This window comes from Drosophila elegans, unplaced genomic scaffold, assembly GCF_018152505.1.
Source record: "Drosophila elegans isolate 14027-0461.03 unplaced genomic scaffold, ASM1815250v1 contig_208, whole genome shotgun sequence".
Taxonomy (NCBI): Eukaryota; Metazoa; Arthropoda; class Insecta; order Diptera; family Drosophilidae; genus Drosophila; species Drosophila elegans.
In genome coordinates this window covers 10,713,167-10,726,837 of record NW_024545578.1, presented here as the reverse complement: position 1 = coordinate 10,726,837, position 13,671 = coordinate 10,713,167, and the positions used below count along the sequence as shown (strand labels likewise).

Below are 13,671 nucleotides of genomic sequence, written 5' to 3'. Positions count from 1 at the left end.
ACCTACATACCTATTTAAAAAAAACAAAATTGATTCAAGAAATAAAATTTTACCATTATACTTTTTTTTTAAGTTTAAAGTTTTGAAAATCTTATTTACCAAGTGCTGTAACAAAAAGGCGATTTTGTTTTCAATATTTTGGCATACAAATATATTACTTTTTGTTAACGAATAATATAGACAGCTTTTTTTTTTGTTCCCAAGTTTTCGGTATAGGTTTAATTTATGTGTTAGTGAAAGACAATAAAGTAAAAAGTGCACTTTTTTGACTAATAAAATTAACGCTTGGCGTGCATGGATTCGTTTATTGCGATTGGCACAGTACACAAGTGGTTACGAGAAACTAACTGCCAACCTTCGGCTGCTCCGCTGCTCGAATTTGTCCCTGCAGCTCCTGGATGTGCTGTTCGAACTTTTGGATGTCGCCGGTAATTTGCTGCAGACTGGTCAGCACGTTCTTGAGCTTCTCCCCATCGATCTGGACCTCCAGCTCCCGAATCTGCTTGGTCACGTTTCCCGTCAGCGAGACGCACTCGACCAACTCACTGCAATTGGCATGAAGCTGGGCCAACAGCTTGTAGGCCCTCTTGGCGTGGAGGTCGTGCTTGGCGCTCTGGAAGAGCAGGTCATCAGTGTAGTTAAACTGACGCTGCAACTGGGCCCCCACCACGTTGAGTTGCTTCTGCAGTTGCCGCGTGTCGTCCAGCACCTTGTAGATATCGGCCCGCTGCTTACGGATATTCCCAATGAATTCGTGTATCCTGCGGGTGTACTCCTTGCGAGGGGCCAAGGATTGACTGGCGCTTCGCAGCGTGGCATTGAGTTCGTTGTGCTGCTTGGTCTTGGCCTGAAGTTCCTGCTCCAAGTGCTCGATACTGTTGCGGATTCCCTGCACCTCCTGCGCCTCCTTGGCGGTCTTCAGCTCCTCCAGTGTGTCCAGCAGCGGTTTCCTGTAGTCCAACCACTGCTGCGTGAGGGTTTGCCTTTTGCTTTGAGTGCTTTTCAGCAGTGTCTCCAGTTTGACCAGGTTCTCCTCGGGGTCCGCCAGAACCAAGGAGGTGCGCTCGTGCAGCTTCAGCATGGGTTGAATGCGACCTATCTCCTCGGTGGCTTTGGTTTCCCGCAGCTTAAGAGCTGCCAGAGCCGCAGCATGGGATTTACGTTCGGTTAGCAAGGTGTCGCACTGGACACGCAATTCCTGGACTTGGTTGCTCAGCTCCTGGAATGGAGAAACCTCTGCCTCCGCACTGGCAGGCGACTGTGTCGGGGCAATTATGGGCGCCTCAGACTCTTCGCTGTCCACAAAGAGAAGCGTTGAGTCCGGCAGGGCCTGACCCCATCTGTCCAATTCGTTCTTGTGCAGCACCGAGGCAATGAGATCCACCGATTTGGAGGCCGTTTGCTGGAAGAGATTAGGCGCCAGCTGGTCGAAATACTGCTGCTCCTCCTTGGTGCGCTCCTCGGGATTGGCGGATGGAATGCTGAGATTGATGTGTGGCCGGAATTCGATGCCCAGGCTGCTGCAACCGAGGGATTTGCGATTGCCCACCGATCGGGCGAACTGTGGCACCCAGGGCGTCTTGAGTTGCTGGGTCAGCTCCTTCCGGATTTGCCGCTGCAGGAGTTGCCTGTGACTCAGAGCTTGCATTTTGCCCGAGGCTCCGTCCTCCGTCGTTTGGCGCTCCCGTGGAAGTTGCTCGATAAGGAACATTAACAATTTACGGAGTTCCACGGCATTGGGATAGAGGAAGGTCTGGTAACCGATGTCGCCTCGGTAGCCACTATCCTTGCATCCCTGCGCCAAGGAGCTGGCCACTCCGAAACGCTGCGCCATCGATCCGCCGGGAAGTGTCCTAGGAAGCTCCAAGTCAGGACGAATCTCAGCCAGGCAGCCGGATACGGCCCTCACCACCTGCTCCGGCGTGAATTCGGCCAGCTCCTCCGTGGGCTCGATGGTCGCGTCCACCTGTTGCAGCTGGTGCATGATTATCTTGTCCACTTCGTCCATGATCCGCTTTATTTATTATTTATTTCGCATTTTACGGGGAGTGTTGTCTTTTTTTGTGACCTGTTTGTGGCAGTCACCGCGATGCGCCAACAAGTAGACAGTCTGGCAACGCCCAAAGGTTAGGACACGCAAGTGTGGCAGCACGTTTCAGATTCAAAATGTAACGTATGTTTAAACATGCAAATGAAATATATTTTTAACATTAATCTATGCCTTCGACACTCTGAAACAAAATGGATAGTCTTTTTCATTTAAACATCTAACTATAATCTCGATTGGAAAATAAAATAAAATCAATACTCTTTTAACGAAATGTATTTCTATGTACTTTCTTCAAAACAATAAAAGTATGGTTAACATTTTAAAATAAATATTTACAAATTAAATATATTTATTTATTTTGTTTTTTAATAAAAAAGTAATTAAAATTGTCTATTCTTGGTCGCCCTTTAAATTTGTCCCTGACACTTGGGGTCTTAACGTCATTATTATTTAACCAACCCTTCAACAGTGATTGAGTGAAATTTCGCTGATATATTTTATAGCAGAGTGGACAGAAAATCGTCTTTGCGAGCACGCAACCCGACCACAAAGTCTAATTGAATTTGCACGGCATTTATTTGCAATATAAATGCGCCATCCCAGCGAACGGTCATCAGGTTAACCGGTATGGAAGCGCTGTGCAACGCCAGCGAACCGCCTCTGCGCCCGGAAGCGCGGACGTCCGACGGGGAGCTGCAGTTCCTCGGCTGGAACGTGCCCCCCGATCAGATTCAATACATTCCGGAGCACTGGCTGACCCAGTTGGAACCGCCCGCCTCCATGCACTACATGCTGGGCGTCTTCTATATATTCCTCTTCTGCGCCTCGACGCTGGGTAACGGCATGGTCATCTGGATATTCAGTACATCCAAATCGCTCAGGACTCCGTCCAATATGTTTGTGCTCAACCTGGCCGTCTTCGACCTGATCATGTGCCTCAAGGCGCCGATCTTCATTTACAACAGCTTCCATCGGGGATTCGCCTTGGGCAATACCTGGTGCCAGTTATTCGCCTCCATCGGCTCGTATTCGGGCCTCGGAGCTGGGATGACGAACGCGGCCATAGGATACGATCGTTACAATGTGATCACCAAGCCAATGAACCGGAACATGACCTTCACCAAGGCGGTGATAATGAACATTGTCATCTGGCTGTACTGCACGCCCTGGGTTGTCCTGCCGCTGACGCAGTTTTGGGATCGATTCGTGCCAGGTGAGAGTTAGAATAGTACTGAGGGTAACTTCTAAAAAGTTGTAATTGTGGGAAATATATGCAAGTTCCAGAAATATCTTAAGGACTTTGAAATCACTCTTAAAGTATGCAGTGAAAAAATAACTTTGTCTGACGTATTCAGTTCATAAGACTTCCGGACTTAAAGTATAATATTGCATAATCTTAGGTACCTTTAAATCTTATGTGATTTCACCTTTAAATTTTGTGCTTTATACCCTTGTCTATAACAAAAAAAAAACATAAATTACTCTATTTTTTTTTTTAAGCTTCTGGACTTAACATTTTTTGTGCTATATAAAAATCTTGAAGGGGTTAACTAACTTAAGTACCTTGAGATCGGGTGCCAATACAAAAATAGGCGTTAACATTGGATTTATTTTCCTTCCCAACTGTCAAGTTCTTTAAACTATTACTAAAAGTTTCCCTATACCTTTAATTTCCTTTACTGGTGACAATTTATGACTCTTTATATAACATTTTTGGACATATAACAATTGCAAACGGTTGAAAGCTTTTGTTCCCATTTCGTTCCGTCTTGTAATAAAGGACTCTTGATGGTTGGCGAGAAAAATGTCCAGAGACCACGTTTTCCCATCAAACTCTTGAAGTTCTCTCGAATGCCCAGGTCGTATCTGCCATCCCTTCTCGTGTAGAATGTGGTATTTAGATATAAAGTCGGAAGTTGATAGGCTAACATCATTAAGGGAAAAATGAAGGCATATACGTTGAGCACAAATATTAAATTCAGCACGATTGACAGGTGATCAAAACCACTTTGAAAGAATTGTCCATTAAGATTCAAAAAATGGAACAGCAAATACATCCTCCGCATGTCTTCATTAATCACGAACAGAAGCATGTGGCTTGCCATGGCCAGACCCGTTCCAATGATCAAATAGACTGTGAACCAGAAGAAGTACCTACAGAAGTAGTTTTGGTACATAAAATCATGATTAAAATATTAATTATTAATATTACCTATAATTATTATGCCCAATGCAAGTGGCTGTAAAGACACAGTGGTGGTCCCTTCTCAAAATGCAGCAATTACACAACTTACAGTGCCAGGATCTGGGCTATTTAAAGAAAATAGGTTTTAATAAGGGTCTGGCATATCCTCCATTTCTTAAAGCTTTTTGGAGAAATTATTATTCATGTGTTTTTTTGTATCCAAAAACCAATTACTAAAAATCGGCATACAAAGAAATGGAATATTTAATATATCCATTTCCTCAAAGATTTTTACATTTATAATATACTTTAAAATGTGTATGGTACAGAAGAACACATTTCGGTCCCAATGAAGTCTATACGTTCTTGATCAGTATATTTATTTTGTGATTAAAAAAAAAATGGGGGAAGCAGATACCAATCTAATTTCGATATGAAAAGCTTACCGGCACTAACATCTGGCAGTAGTCGCAATGATGCCACAGGTGCTCCTCTTCCGGAGCCGGGATCTGGCGGTCCTTGGGTAGATTTGCAACTGACGAGCTTGTGCGGTGACAGGCTAGCATATTTCCCAGAATATTATAGACTATGAATATGGCCAGCAACCAAGTAAGCTTGTACATCAGTCCATCGGGGTCGAAAATCATGGGCACCACATAGAACATTTCCACCGTTGTAAAAAAGGCGATGCCCGCCAGGACCAACCCCACAGCGATGGGATGTGCTGTCAGCCTGAACTGCCTTGGATAGACCCTAGCTATATATTTACAACCAACCACTATGAAACACATTTTGGCGGTATAAAAACAATGATAATTTGAGCAAAATAGCAAGTTCTTAGTTGTGTTATATTTGAAATTTGTGACAGATATCACAGTGCAGAAAAGATGTAATATATTATTTGCATCACTATAATTAACAAATAGCTTTATGTAGCATAAGACTTTTTAATTGTTCACTTCAACCTACCACTGTAGATTAAATTTTGAGAGTAAATCTTAATATCAGAGGCAGAGTCAGAATTTCGTAGTGGAGGATTTTAAAATTCTTTAATTGGTGGTCAGTGATTTCTTTTAATTTTCCAAATAAATGTATCTCGTAAACAAGTTTTAGGGAATCCATTGGGCACATACAATATATTTATTTGATATGCATGTGTATATACATATATGAGCACATTGACAGCTATCAAATTGGGTAGAAGTTCGATATTTGAGGGGACTAAAGATCCTATGTGCTTAGTTAAGGATTTCACTGGTGTCCTGCACTTTTCTGATGACCACGTTCAGGGCCAGATTGCCGTCCTCCGAGAAAAGCTCGACGGTGGACTTGTTGAGCACCAGGAAGTCGGCATGCGTGAACGAGACGAAGCTCTCACGGATTGATCTTGGCTTGGACTGCCAGCGCAGGGTGCGATTGTTGGCCTCCAGCGAGATGTTGTAGACGAAGTCGGCCGCATCCCTCATGGTGCCGATCATGCGACAGGCGGTGAAGTACTGCTGACATCCCTCGGCCAGATTGATCTTCTCCAGGGAGAGCAGGAAGTGCCGTCCGTGGCAGGACTGCACCATGGTCCAGTCGAGGGCGCCCTCCAGATTCACGTTGGTGGCCAGGAAGATGATGTCGTTGCCCTCCATGGTGATCACGTTCTCGTGGGTGCTCACCAGGTGCTGGTACACGGCACTCAGCGGCCCCTGCCAGACGCACTTGTCATCCGGATAGGGGCAGAAGTACGGCCGACAGTCGCAGTCCTCCTCGTGGCTCCTCTTCTCCGCATACGAGAGCCGGGCAAGGCAGCCGGATTGCGAGTGCTTGCAGGGGAAGATCAGCTTGGAGGCCACCTTCTCCATGGCCAGGCTCCGGATGTTGGTCATGGACACCCGGCAGACGGGGCACAGGGACACCTTCTGGCGGCAGGTGGCGCAGATCAAGTGGCCACAAGAGCACTGCATAATCGGTGGCATTATGTAGCTGAAGCACACGGGACACTCGAGCAGCGAGACCAGGAACTCGTCCAAGCCCCCCCTTCGTGTTGCCTCCAAAGGCCTCCGACGCTCGGCTCCCGACTGAACCATCACCTGGTTGTCATTCCGCAAGGTCACCAGTTCGCCTCCCACAGTCGTATCTGGGGATTCCTGCTTAGCCACCATAAGTGGCGTTCCCTCCTCCAGCGGAATGGCTAAAGCCGAAGCCGATGGACGACTTGTCAACATCTCACCAATCACAGTTGGAGGAGTCCTTGATACACTTTTGCGATCCTCACGGGACTTTAGCGCTTTACTTAGGCTCCCAAAAGGCATCTATTCTTCAGATGAAATACCAATCTCTATTTAACAACCAAATGAACTCAAAAGACTTTCCGATATATAATTTTTTTACTATTTTCTAAACACTGAAATTTCGTTCTGTTTTAAAAACTAATCTGTATTGAAAAGCATGGAATCTGTAAGGACACACAGTTACTGCACTGCCAGAGCCTACTTCCTAGAATGGGAGCTTTATCAGCCGATTTAAAACTAAATTACACATTTTTTTTTATTTAGCATTACAAAATTAGAAGAACTAAATCTCTTTTAAATCTAAAATAGTATCATTTATCAAAAATGTTAAACTAAGGAACAAATTACCCGGTTAATAATTTAAATTCTAATAAATGACTATCTCCACATCAAACTAAATATTTCCAGTAAATGAAACGAAACAGCTTTTTAATTATTAAAAAGTTTTACGATTCTTAAGCTTTAAAAGTTGATGTTTTCTTAGTAAAACCCCAGTACTCAATCTTATCATGATGCTCTCAAAATTAATAACTTCATACAAAATTTCGACAGCTTAAAATTTCAGTTTCCCATATAAGTTTCAATAATTAACAAACTCTTTGTTTTTTACTTTTACTAATCACGTTTATTTCACTTTTGTAGTTTTGTGTCTGTGTAAGTGATCTCGTATGGTAGTGGCGCGGTAAATCGGCGCATTAAAAGCTAATTACGGTGCAGATGCTTAAAATCATTTATTTTTCTTCCGTTTTCAATTGGGAAACGCTGGCGGATAGAAATCAAAACCAAGACATGAGCCGGGCAGGGGAGATCGTCTAAACTAGTTGGAAATTTAAACATTAACATTGCTTCTTTTTACGTTTCGAGATGGGAGGGACAATGGGGAGGGGCGACTGTCTTTTTAGCATTGCGAAAAAAAATGGTTTCGTTTTTTTTTTTTGTGTTTAGTTGTTACTTGTTTTTTTGCGATGGTTTGGCATGAACAAAATTGCGGGTCGCAGTTTCGTTTAAGCTGCAACTCTCAAACAACTCTCGAGTTATTACAGATTATCGCTATCAAATATTACTTTTCTTTGTTGTTTCGCTTTTGCCGCTATTGTTGTTTTATAAGGTTTGTTAATTTCGTTAATCTGTTCATTTACTTATTACCATTTACATTTATTGTATAAAATAATTTACATTAACTAAACTAGACTTTGCAGTACATGTTCGAGTGTGATGAGTGACCTTCTCGCTTTTTGTTTTTTCTTTTGCTTTTGCCGCTGTTATTGTGGTGAGTGGGTCTGTGTTCTCAGTGTTCAGTGTTCACTGTAGTGGGTAGTGGGTGGTGGGCACGTGGGCACGCGCAGGCAGCTCTGCTCCAGGTGTGTGGCCCTTACGAACTAAATTAAACTAAAGCAGAACCCCACGAGCTTACAAAACGGGTAACACGGAAACGTTGAAATATAGTGTGTGTGGTAACTGAAAAATCAAGTCCTACAACTAGAGTACCAATCGAACCGTTTAGACATACAAACATACAGGCCTGCTCCGATTTTCACATTCGAAAAGAGTTACTATGTTTATCTATGTTAAACAAATCAGCGAAATCTCTATAGAAGTATTTGACATTTTTTGGCAAATTAGCAATTTTACTTACAGCCATATCTAATTTAAATAAAACAAAATACTTTAAAAAAAAAGGGAAAGTACGCATTTTAGCCAAGACTTTACCTGTCTGTGGCAATAACTTTTATATGCTTTCCATTTTCGTTTGGAAAGATTTTAAAGTTTTATCTAACTATTATGTGTGCGCAATCAGGGCTAAAGTATAAAACACTAATATTTTCGCCCAATTTCTAGTAACAAAGAACCAATTGGCGATATCAGGTCAAATGTGAAGATCGAAACAGCCCCGATATTTCCATAGATATATATACATATTCATGTAGGTGGCTCTTAGAATAGAGAATCATTTTTATAAAACAACTCTGCAAAACTCTCTCTCTTAATCTCCCTACTCAAAATCTGTCCAAGAGTTGAACGCCTGATGCGAACAGAGGGCTATAAACTATATGTATATATATGTATTGGAAAAGTAAACACAAAAAATAAAGAACTCGGCGAATTGACAGTGCGTTTAGACCAGGGATATGGTCACGTTGATGCCCAGGTTGCCATTGTCGGCGAACAGTTGCGCAATCGACGTGTCGAACACCAGGCAGTCCGAGTTGTGAATCGCGGAGGCCACACCCTCGTGGATCGAACGCGGCATGGCCTCCCAGGTGAGCCGGCGTCGATTTCCGTTGAGCTCCAGGCGATACACAAAGTTCTCCGCCTCCTTGCGTGACCCAATCAGCTGAACGATGGCAAAAAACTGCTGGTGGCCGTCGTACTTCTCCTGCTTCTCCAGCACGAGCATAAAGTGATGGCCGAAGCAGGACTGCATCATCACCCAGTCGACGGCGCCGGGCAGGTTGATGTCGGTGGCCAGGAACACGATGTCCTCGCCCTGCAGCGTCGTGATGCTCTTGTGCGACATCATCAGATGCTGCATGACTAGGTCCAGCGGGCCCTGCCACTTGCAGCTGGCGCCCGGGCACGGACACAGGTAGGGCCGGCACTCGCACGTCTCCTCGTGCTCCGTCTTCTCCGTGTAGACCAGCGAGGCGGTGCATCCGTAGCCGGAGTGCTTGCACGGAAACTTAACGTTCGAGGCAACCTTCTCCATCGCCAAATTGCGGATGTTCGCCAGCGGGCCGCGGCAGGTGGGACAGCAGGTGAGCTTGGAGCGGCAGGACACGCACACCAGGTGCCCGCTGGAGCACTGCAGGATCGGCGGTAGCACATAGTCAAAGCACACGGGGCATTCGAACAGCGAGGTCAGATCGGCGGACATGCCCGCATCACCGCCGCCGGCGGACGACAGCGACGAGCTGGACGACGAGGATGTGTTGGCCGAGGATGTGTTGCCGGCACTGGAGGATCCAGTCGAGCTGCTCGTGTTGGTGGCCACTCCCGTGGCACCGGCTCCTGCTGCTGCTGCTGTCGGTTCGCGGCGCTTCGGGTTGATTTTATTGGACATTGGAAGGGTTCTCGCGGCGGCACAAATGTGTCTACAATTCTTCTGGGTCCCTGCAATCCTCGCCAGGTTCAGGTTCGGCACCCTTCCGGTGGCTCCGGCAATGGCTCTTTTGTGCGTTTGGCTGCAAATAACACAATCACAAAGTCGGTGAGTAATGCGGCACATTCAGTCGTCATATCAAATTGTACAATATTTATAAATTGGTAGGGTCAGTGATAAGAAAAACGAAGAATGTTATTATTTTCGTACAATACATAGGAAGAAAAATATACATACGTAAAGTAAAAGGTTAACTATTCGCTTAGTAAGCAGTACAGCCAGTATCAAGGCAAAATTTGTTTAGTCTTATTTATATCAATGAATAATAAAAATCACTAGTCATTAGTACCTGCCTAATAAAAGTAGTTATGCTGTACAAACTTTGTGCAACTCCTTAGATAAGACACAGTGATTAATCATGCCCTGACCTTAACCTTGCCGCGAATTCACAATTGTTGTCATTACCGAAAAAAAAAGAAAACACACGCATTTGCGTGTATGGGAATTGCATTTAAGCAATTATTTTAAGCGGAACGTATCGAACTAGAGTTGGAGTCCGAGAAGCAAAGCCGTAGCCCGAGGTCGCCGTCACGTCTCCGGGCGAAATGAAGGCCCGATTCCGAGCCCAAGCCCAAAAGACTCTGGCCGGCACGTGTGGAACGACGTAAATGTGTTGGCTCTTATCAGGCCAAGTTGACGGAGCCGACGCTGATGGACGGCCATTAGGGACGACGACCCATTGTGGGATTGTGGGTGTCGTGCTGGATGTAATGGGTGTGGTCCCACGGTCTTGTCCACAATGGACAGAATGAGCACATATGAATGTGGGGGCTAGGCTGCGGGTGCTATGACTACATGCTTCAGCGTTTATGCGATAAATATTACTAGAAATCATGTATGTCGTAAGCTTGCCAATATAATCCACATTTAAATTTCACTATGAACAGTAATAGTAAGCTATAGATTTTCACAAAATCTTGTTTGTAATCTACCTGTACTAAACGTGTTCTAATTTTATATTATATGTACCAAACGTGTTCTAACTTTATCTTCAACAATCTTCAGTCATATTTTTTGCAAGCAAACCTGTTTAAATTTCTTTTTAATAAAAAAGAAACAGAAGTTGTATAAGTTTGGTTTTAATAATGAAACTTTGAAAACTTAAAACTTTCTCTCCCTTGTCTTTTAGGAATTTTATATTTCACCATACACTGCGAAGGTGGTTTTATGCATGCAAAGTGATACCTTTGTAACTCAAACTTTTCTCTGTTGTCCTTTTTCTTAATAAAACAAAAACCTAAATATCTCAAATAGGTCTTTAAACAAATAGTATCTTTGGGCAAACAATTTATGTTTTTTCTTATGTTTATATTTTGGCCTTACTTAAAATTTTTTAACGCTTTATCTATTTAGCGGCATACACACTTATTTAATTTGAACCTATGTTCTTACGTGGTATTATCTAATATTCGAAAAGTGTCTACAAATTTTACGATTACGAATTTCATTAAATCGACGGTCATTTTATAAGTACTACTAGGACTATCTTCTTTGTTCAGGGAATGTAACTTGAAAATATTATTAAAGTATATTATAATGTATATTATATATTATAATTATAATGTAGTTTCACCCGCATAAACCAACAATCGTAAACGTAGGACACGCAATGAAAAGTGCGTAACGCAAGCGATGCAACGGGGAATGGTGGTGGGGGTTGGGTTGGTGTGGGGTGATGTGGCGGGGGGGTGGGCAACAACACAGACACAAACACACATCACACATACGACGCACACACATAATTAACAGTTCGTTTACGCTGCGTACCGTTGCAAACATTCATACGGTGTAAAATGGTAATTGCCACAAAAGTCATAGCCATGAATATAATTAACTTTGTTTCTGCTTTCGATGAGTTGCAAAACGTAAAATAGAAAACGTAAGTTGCGGAGCAGAGCGAAATGCTACTTTTTAAGCCGCCATTAAGCGGCTGCAATATAAACAACTGCAAAATACATAATCGTAGATATGTAAACTTACATGGCAGGCTGCCTCCAAGAAATCGTGCTGGTATAGGTGCCCCGCTGCGTTGGTGTGTGTGTGTATGTTTTACTTGTTTTTTTTTTTTTTTTATCAGTCAGCCTTTACGGCCATGCACAAACACAGACACATTCAGTCAGCATGTATGTGTATATATCCTCGGTGCAAGTTCCGTTTTTTTGTTGCTGTTTTTAACTATAAATCAATGCAGGTGGTTTTTCAACTGCACACGCACACTGGGAAAATGGAAAAACTGTTTTGATTGCTTTTCGCCTTTTCGTTCACCTTGCGTCGAAACTCGAAATTCAGGCGTGAGCTAATTTCATTTGGCTTTTTATCTAATTTTCTTTAACGCGACCCGCACACACATTCATCTTCAGTTTTTTTTTGTTATTTTTGCCTTTTCTGCTGCTGCTCCCGTGTTGTTGTTGCACGAAAATATATCATTTGCATTTACACACAACAGCGAATTCAGACTCAGTTTTTTTTTTGTGTCTCAATTTGTCTATATTGCGTTCTTTAGTCGCCGAGCTCGGCGTTTATTGCACTTGCACTTGCGCGGTGTGAAGTTCAGTCTTTTTCGGCATTATCCATGTACGTTGGATGGTTTCTGCACTAGACGGTTAATTAATTAATTTACTAAGTTTCTTCTAATGTACGCGTCGGTTGCAGGCTAGAGGTGGAGAAATATCGATATGATCGATGTCATCGATGTGGTAAAAACATGTGTGATATCGATTATTGGGATGCCATTATCGATGCTTCTTTGTAAAGCTATCGATAAGTGTGGCTAACGGCGGGTATTGTATTTTATTATTATTTATTATTATCCTCATCAACAGTGTATTCGCAATTCGCGGATTAAGCGTTGCATATGGAGTATATCTTTGCTCGTTGGTTTTTCCATCTCTAATATTTCAGCTGTGAAAAATGGTCACATCAGAATATATCAATATCGGTTCACATCATTTAATTTTACATATATTTAGAAATATGTTTTGCAAGGCTGGGGACCATAAAGAGAAGACCGTTGTTTTTTAAAATATTTTTTCAAAAGAAATTTATTAATTTTCGCAGCTGAATGAAGAGTAAAAAAGAAGTATTCGCAGCAAAAACAACATCCCAAAAATGTATCGATAAGCGATTAATTAGCATTGGGCGGCAAATTTCAAGTTTCAATAAAAAATTAAAAGGAAAACCCCATCTTCAAAAATCTTAAAAATTTACATTTTCCTTATTAACCATCTAACTTTTTAATTTTCTACCGTTTCAGAGGGCTACCTCACTTCCTGTTCCTTCGACTATCTTTCGGACAACTTCGACACCCGCCTGTTTGTGGGCACGATCTTCTTCTTCGGCTTCGTGTGTCCCACGCTGATGATCCTGTACTATTACTCGCAGATTGTGGGTCATGTGATTAGCCACGAAAAGGCACTGAGGGAGCAGGCCAAGAAAATGAACGTGGAGTCGCTGCGTTCCAATGTGGACAAGAGCAAGGAGACGGCGGAGATCCGGATAGCCAAGGCGGCCATCACCATCTGCTTCCTGTTCTTTGTGTCCTGGACACCCTACGGAGTAATGTCCCTCATCGGGGCCTTTGGGGACAAGAGCCTCCTCACTCCAGGAGCCACAATGATCCCGGCCTGCACCTGCAAGCTGGTGGCATGCATAGACCCATTTGTGTACGCCATTAGTCACCCCAGATACCGCATGGAGTTGCAGAAACGTTGCCCCTGGCTGGGCGTCAACGAAAAGTCAGGGGAAATCTCATCGGCTCAATCAACTACCACACAGGAGCAGCAGCAGACAACGGCGGCCTAGAATCAAGGATAACTCTACTCTCACACAACTGGTATCGTGATACAAAGCCTAGGGAAACTATAAAAGAACCGAAGACGAAATATTGAACAATTAATATTATAATTTGTAGAGCAACATTCCTGAGTTTATAGAAAATAAATAGTAAGTTATGGCAAAGCAAGTACAAAATTATTCATTTGTTTATTTTGATTGGGTT

The 13,671-nt window shown here is 43.2% G+C and overlaps 5 protein-coding genes across 5 annotated transcripts; 1 reads left to right on the top strand and 4 right to left on the bottom strand.

Moving 5' to 3' along the window:
- Positions 1-285: 285 nt before the first annotated feature.
- LOC108146953 (coiled-coil domain-containing protein 22 homolog) lies at positions 286-2,104 on the bottom strand. Its single transcript, XM_017273208.2, has one exon. It carries the CDS (start codon positions 2,006-2,008, stop codon positions 344-346), a length of 1,665 nt encoding a protein of 554 aa, XP_017128697.1. The 5' UTR covers positions 2,009-2,104; the 3' UTR covers positions 286-343.
- Positions 2,105-2,677: 573 nt separating this feature from the next.
- LOC108146732 (opsin Rh4) lies at positions 2,678-13,635 on the top strand. Its single transcript, XM_017272835.1, has 2 exons — positions 2,678-3,263; positions 12,928-13,635. Exons 1-2 carry the CDS (start codon positions 2,678-2,680, stop codon positions 13,473-13,475), a joined length of 1,134 nt encoding a protein of 377 aa, XP_017128324.1. The 3' UTR covers positions 13,476-13,635.
- LOC108146735 (probable palmitoyltransferase ZDHHC24) lies at positions 3,699-5,093 on the bottom strand. Its single transcript, XM_017272839.2, has 3 exons — positions 4,682-5,093; positions 4,263-4,360; positions 3,699-4,204 (listed from the first exon to the last, which is right to left on the bottom strand). Exons 1-3 carry the CDS (start codon positions 5,024-5,026, stop codon positions 3,751-3,753), a joined length of 897 nt encoding a protein of 298 aa, XP_017128328.1. The 5' UTR covers positions 5,027-5,093; the 3' UTR covers positions 3,699-3,750.
- LOC108146733 (probable E3 ubiquitin-protein ligase sinah) lies at positions 5,343-6,711 on the bottom strand. Its single transcript, XM_017272837.2, has one exon. The coding sequence runs from the start codon at positions 6,533-6,535 to the stop codon at positions 5,474-5,476; it is 1,062 nt and encodes a 353-aa protein (XP_017128326.1). The 5' UTR covers positions 6,536-6,711; the 3' UTR covers positions 5,343-5,473.
- Positions 7,117-12,356, bottom strand: LOC108146734 (E3 ubiquitin-protein ligase sina). The gene is made up of 2 exons (XM_017272838.2): positions 11,655-12,356; positions 7,117-9,696 (listed from the first exon to the last, which is right to left on the bottom strand). Exon 2 carries the CDS (start codon positions 9,573-9,575, stop codon positions 8,631-8,633), a length of 945 nt encoding a protein of 314 aa, XP_017128327.1. The 5' UTR covers positions 9,576-9,696; positions 11,655-12,356; the 3' UTR covers positions 7,117-8,630.
- Positions 13,636-13,671: the final 36 nt, after the last annotated feature.

Bases quoted from the DNA above. Each gene is read 5' to 3' on its own strand.
- LOC108146953 (XM_017273208.2), bottom strand. From the start codon at position 2,008: ATGGACGAAGTGGACAAGATAATCATGCACCAGCTGCAACAGGTGGAC.
- LOC108146732 (XM_017272835.1), top strand. From the start codon at position 2,678: ATGGAAGCGCTGTGCAACGCCAGCGAACCGCCTCTGCGCCCGGAAGCG. The intron at 3,264-12,927 runs GTGAGAGTTAGA...CTACCGTTTCAG, and splicing joins TTGGGATCGATTCGTGCCAG to AGGGCTACCTCACTTCCTGT.
- LOC108146735 (XM_017272839.2), bottom strand. From the start codon at position 5,026: ATGTGTTTCATAGTGGTTGGTTGTAAATATATAGCTAGGGTCTATCCA. The intron at 4,361-4,681 runs GTAAGCTTTTCA...TTCTTTAAATAG, and splicing joins ACTGCCAGATGTTAGTGCCG to CCCAGATCCTGGCACTGTAA. The intron at 4,205-4,262 runs GTAATATTAATA...CTACTTCTGTAG, and splicing joins ATTGGGCATAATAATTATAG to GTACTTCTTCTGGTTCACAG.
- LOC108146733 (XM_017272837.2), bottom strand. From the start codon at position 6,535: ATGCCTTTTGGGAGCCTAAGTAAAGCGCTAAAGTCCCGTGAGGATCGC.
- LOC108146734 (XM_017272838.2), bottom strand. From the start codon at position 9,575: ATGTCCAATAAAATCAACCCGAAGCGCCGCGAACCGACAGCAGCAGCA.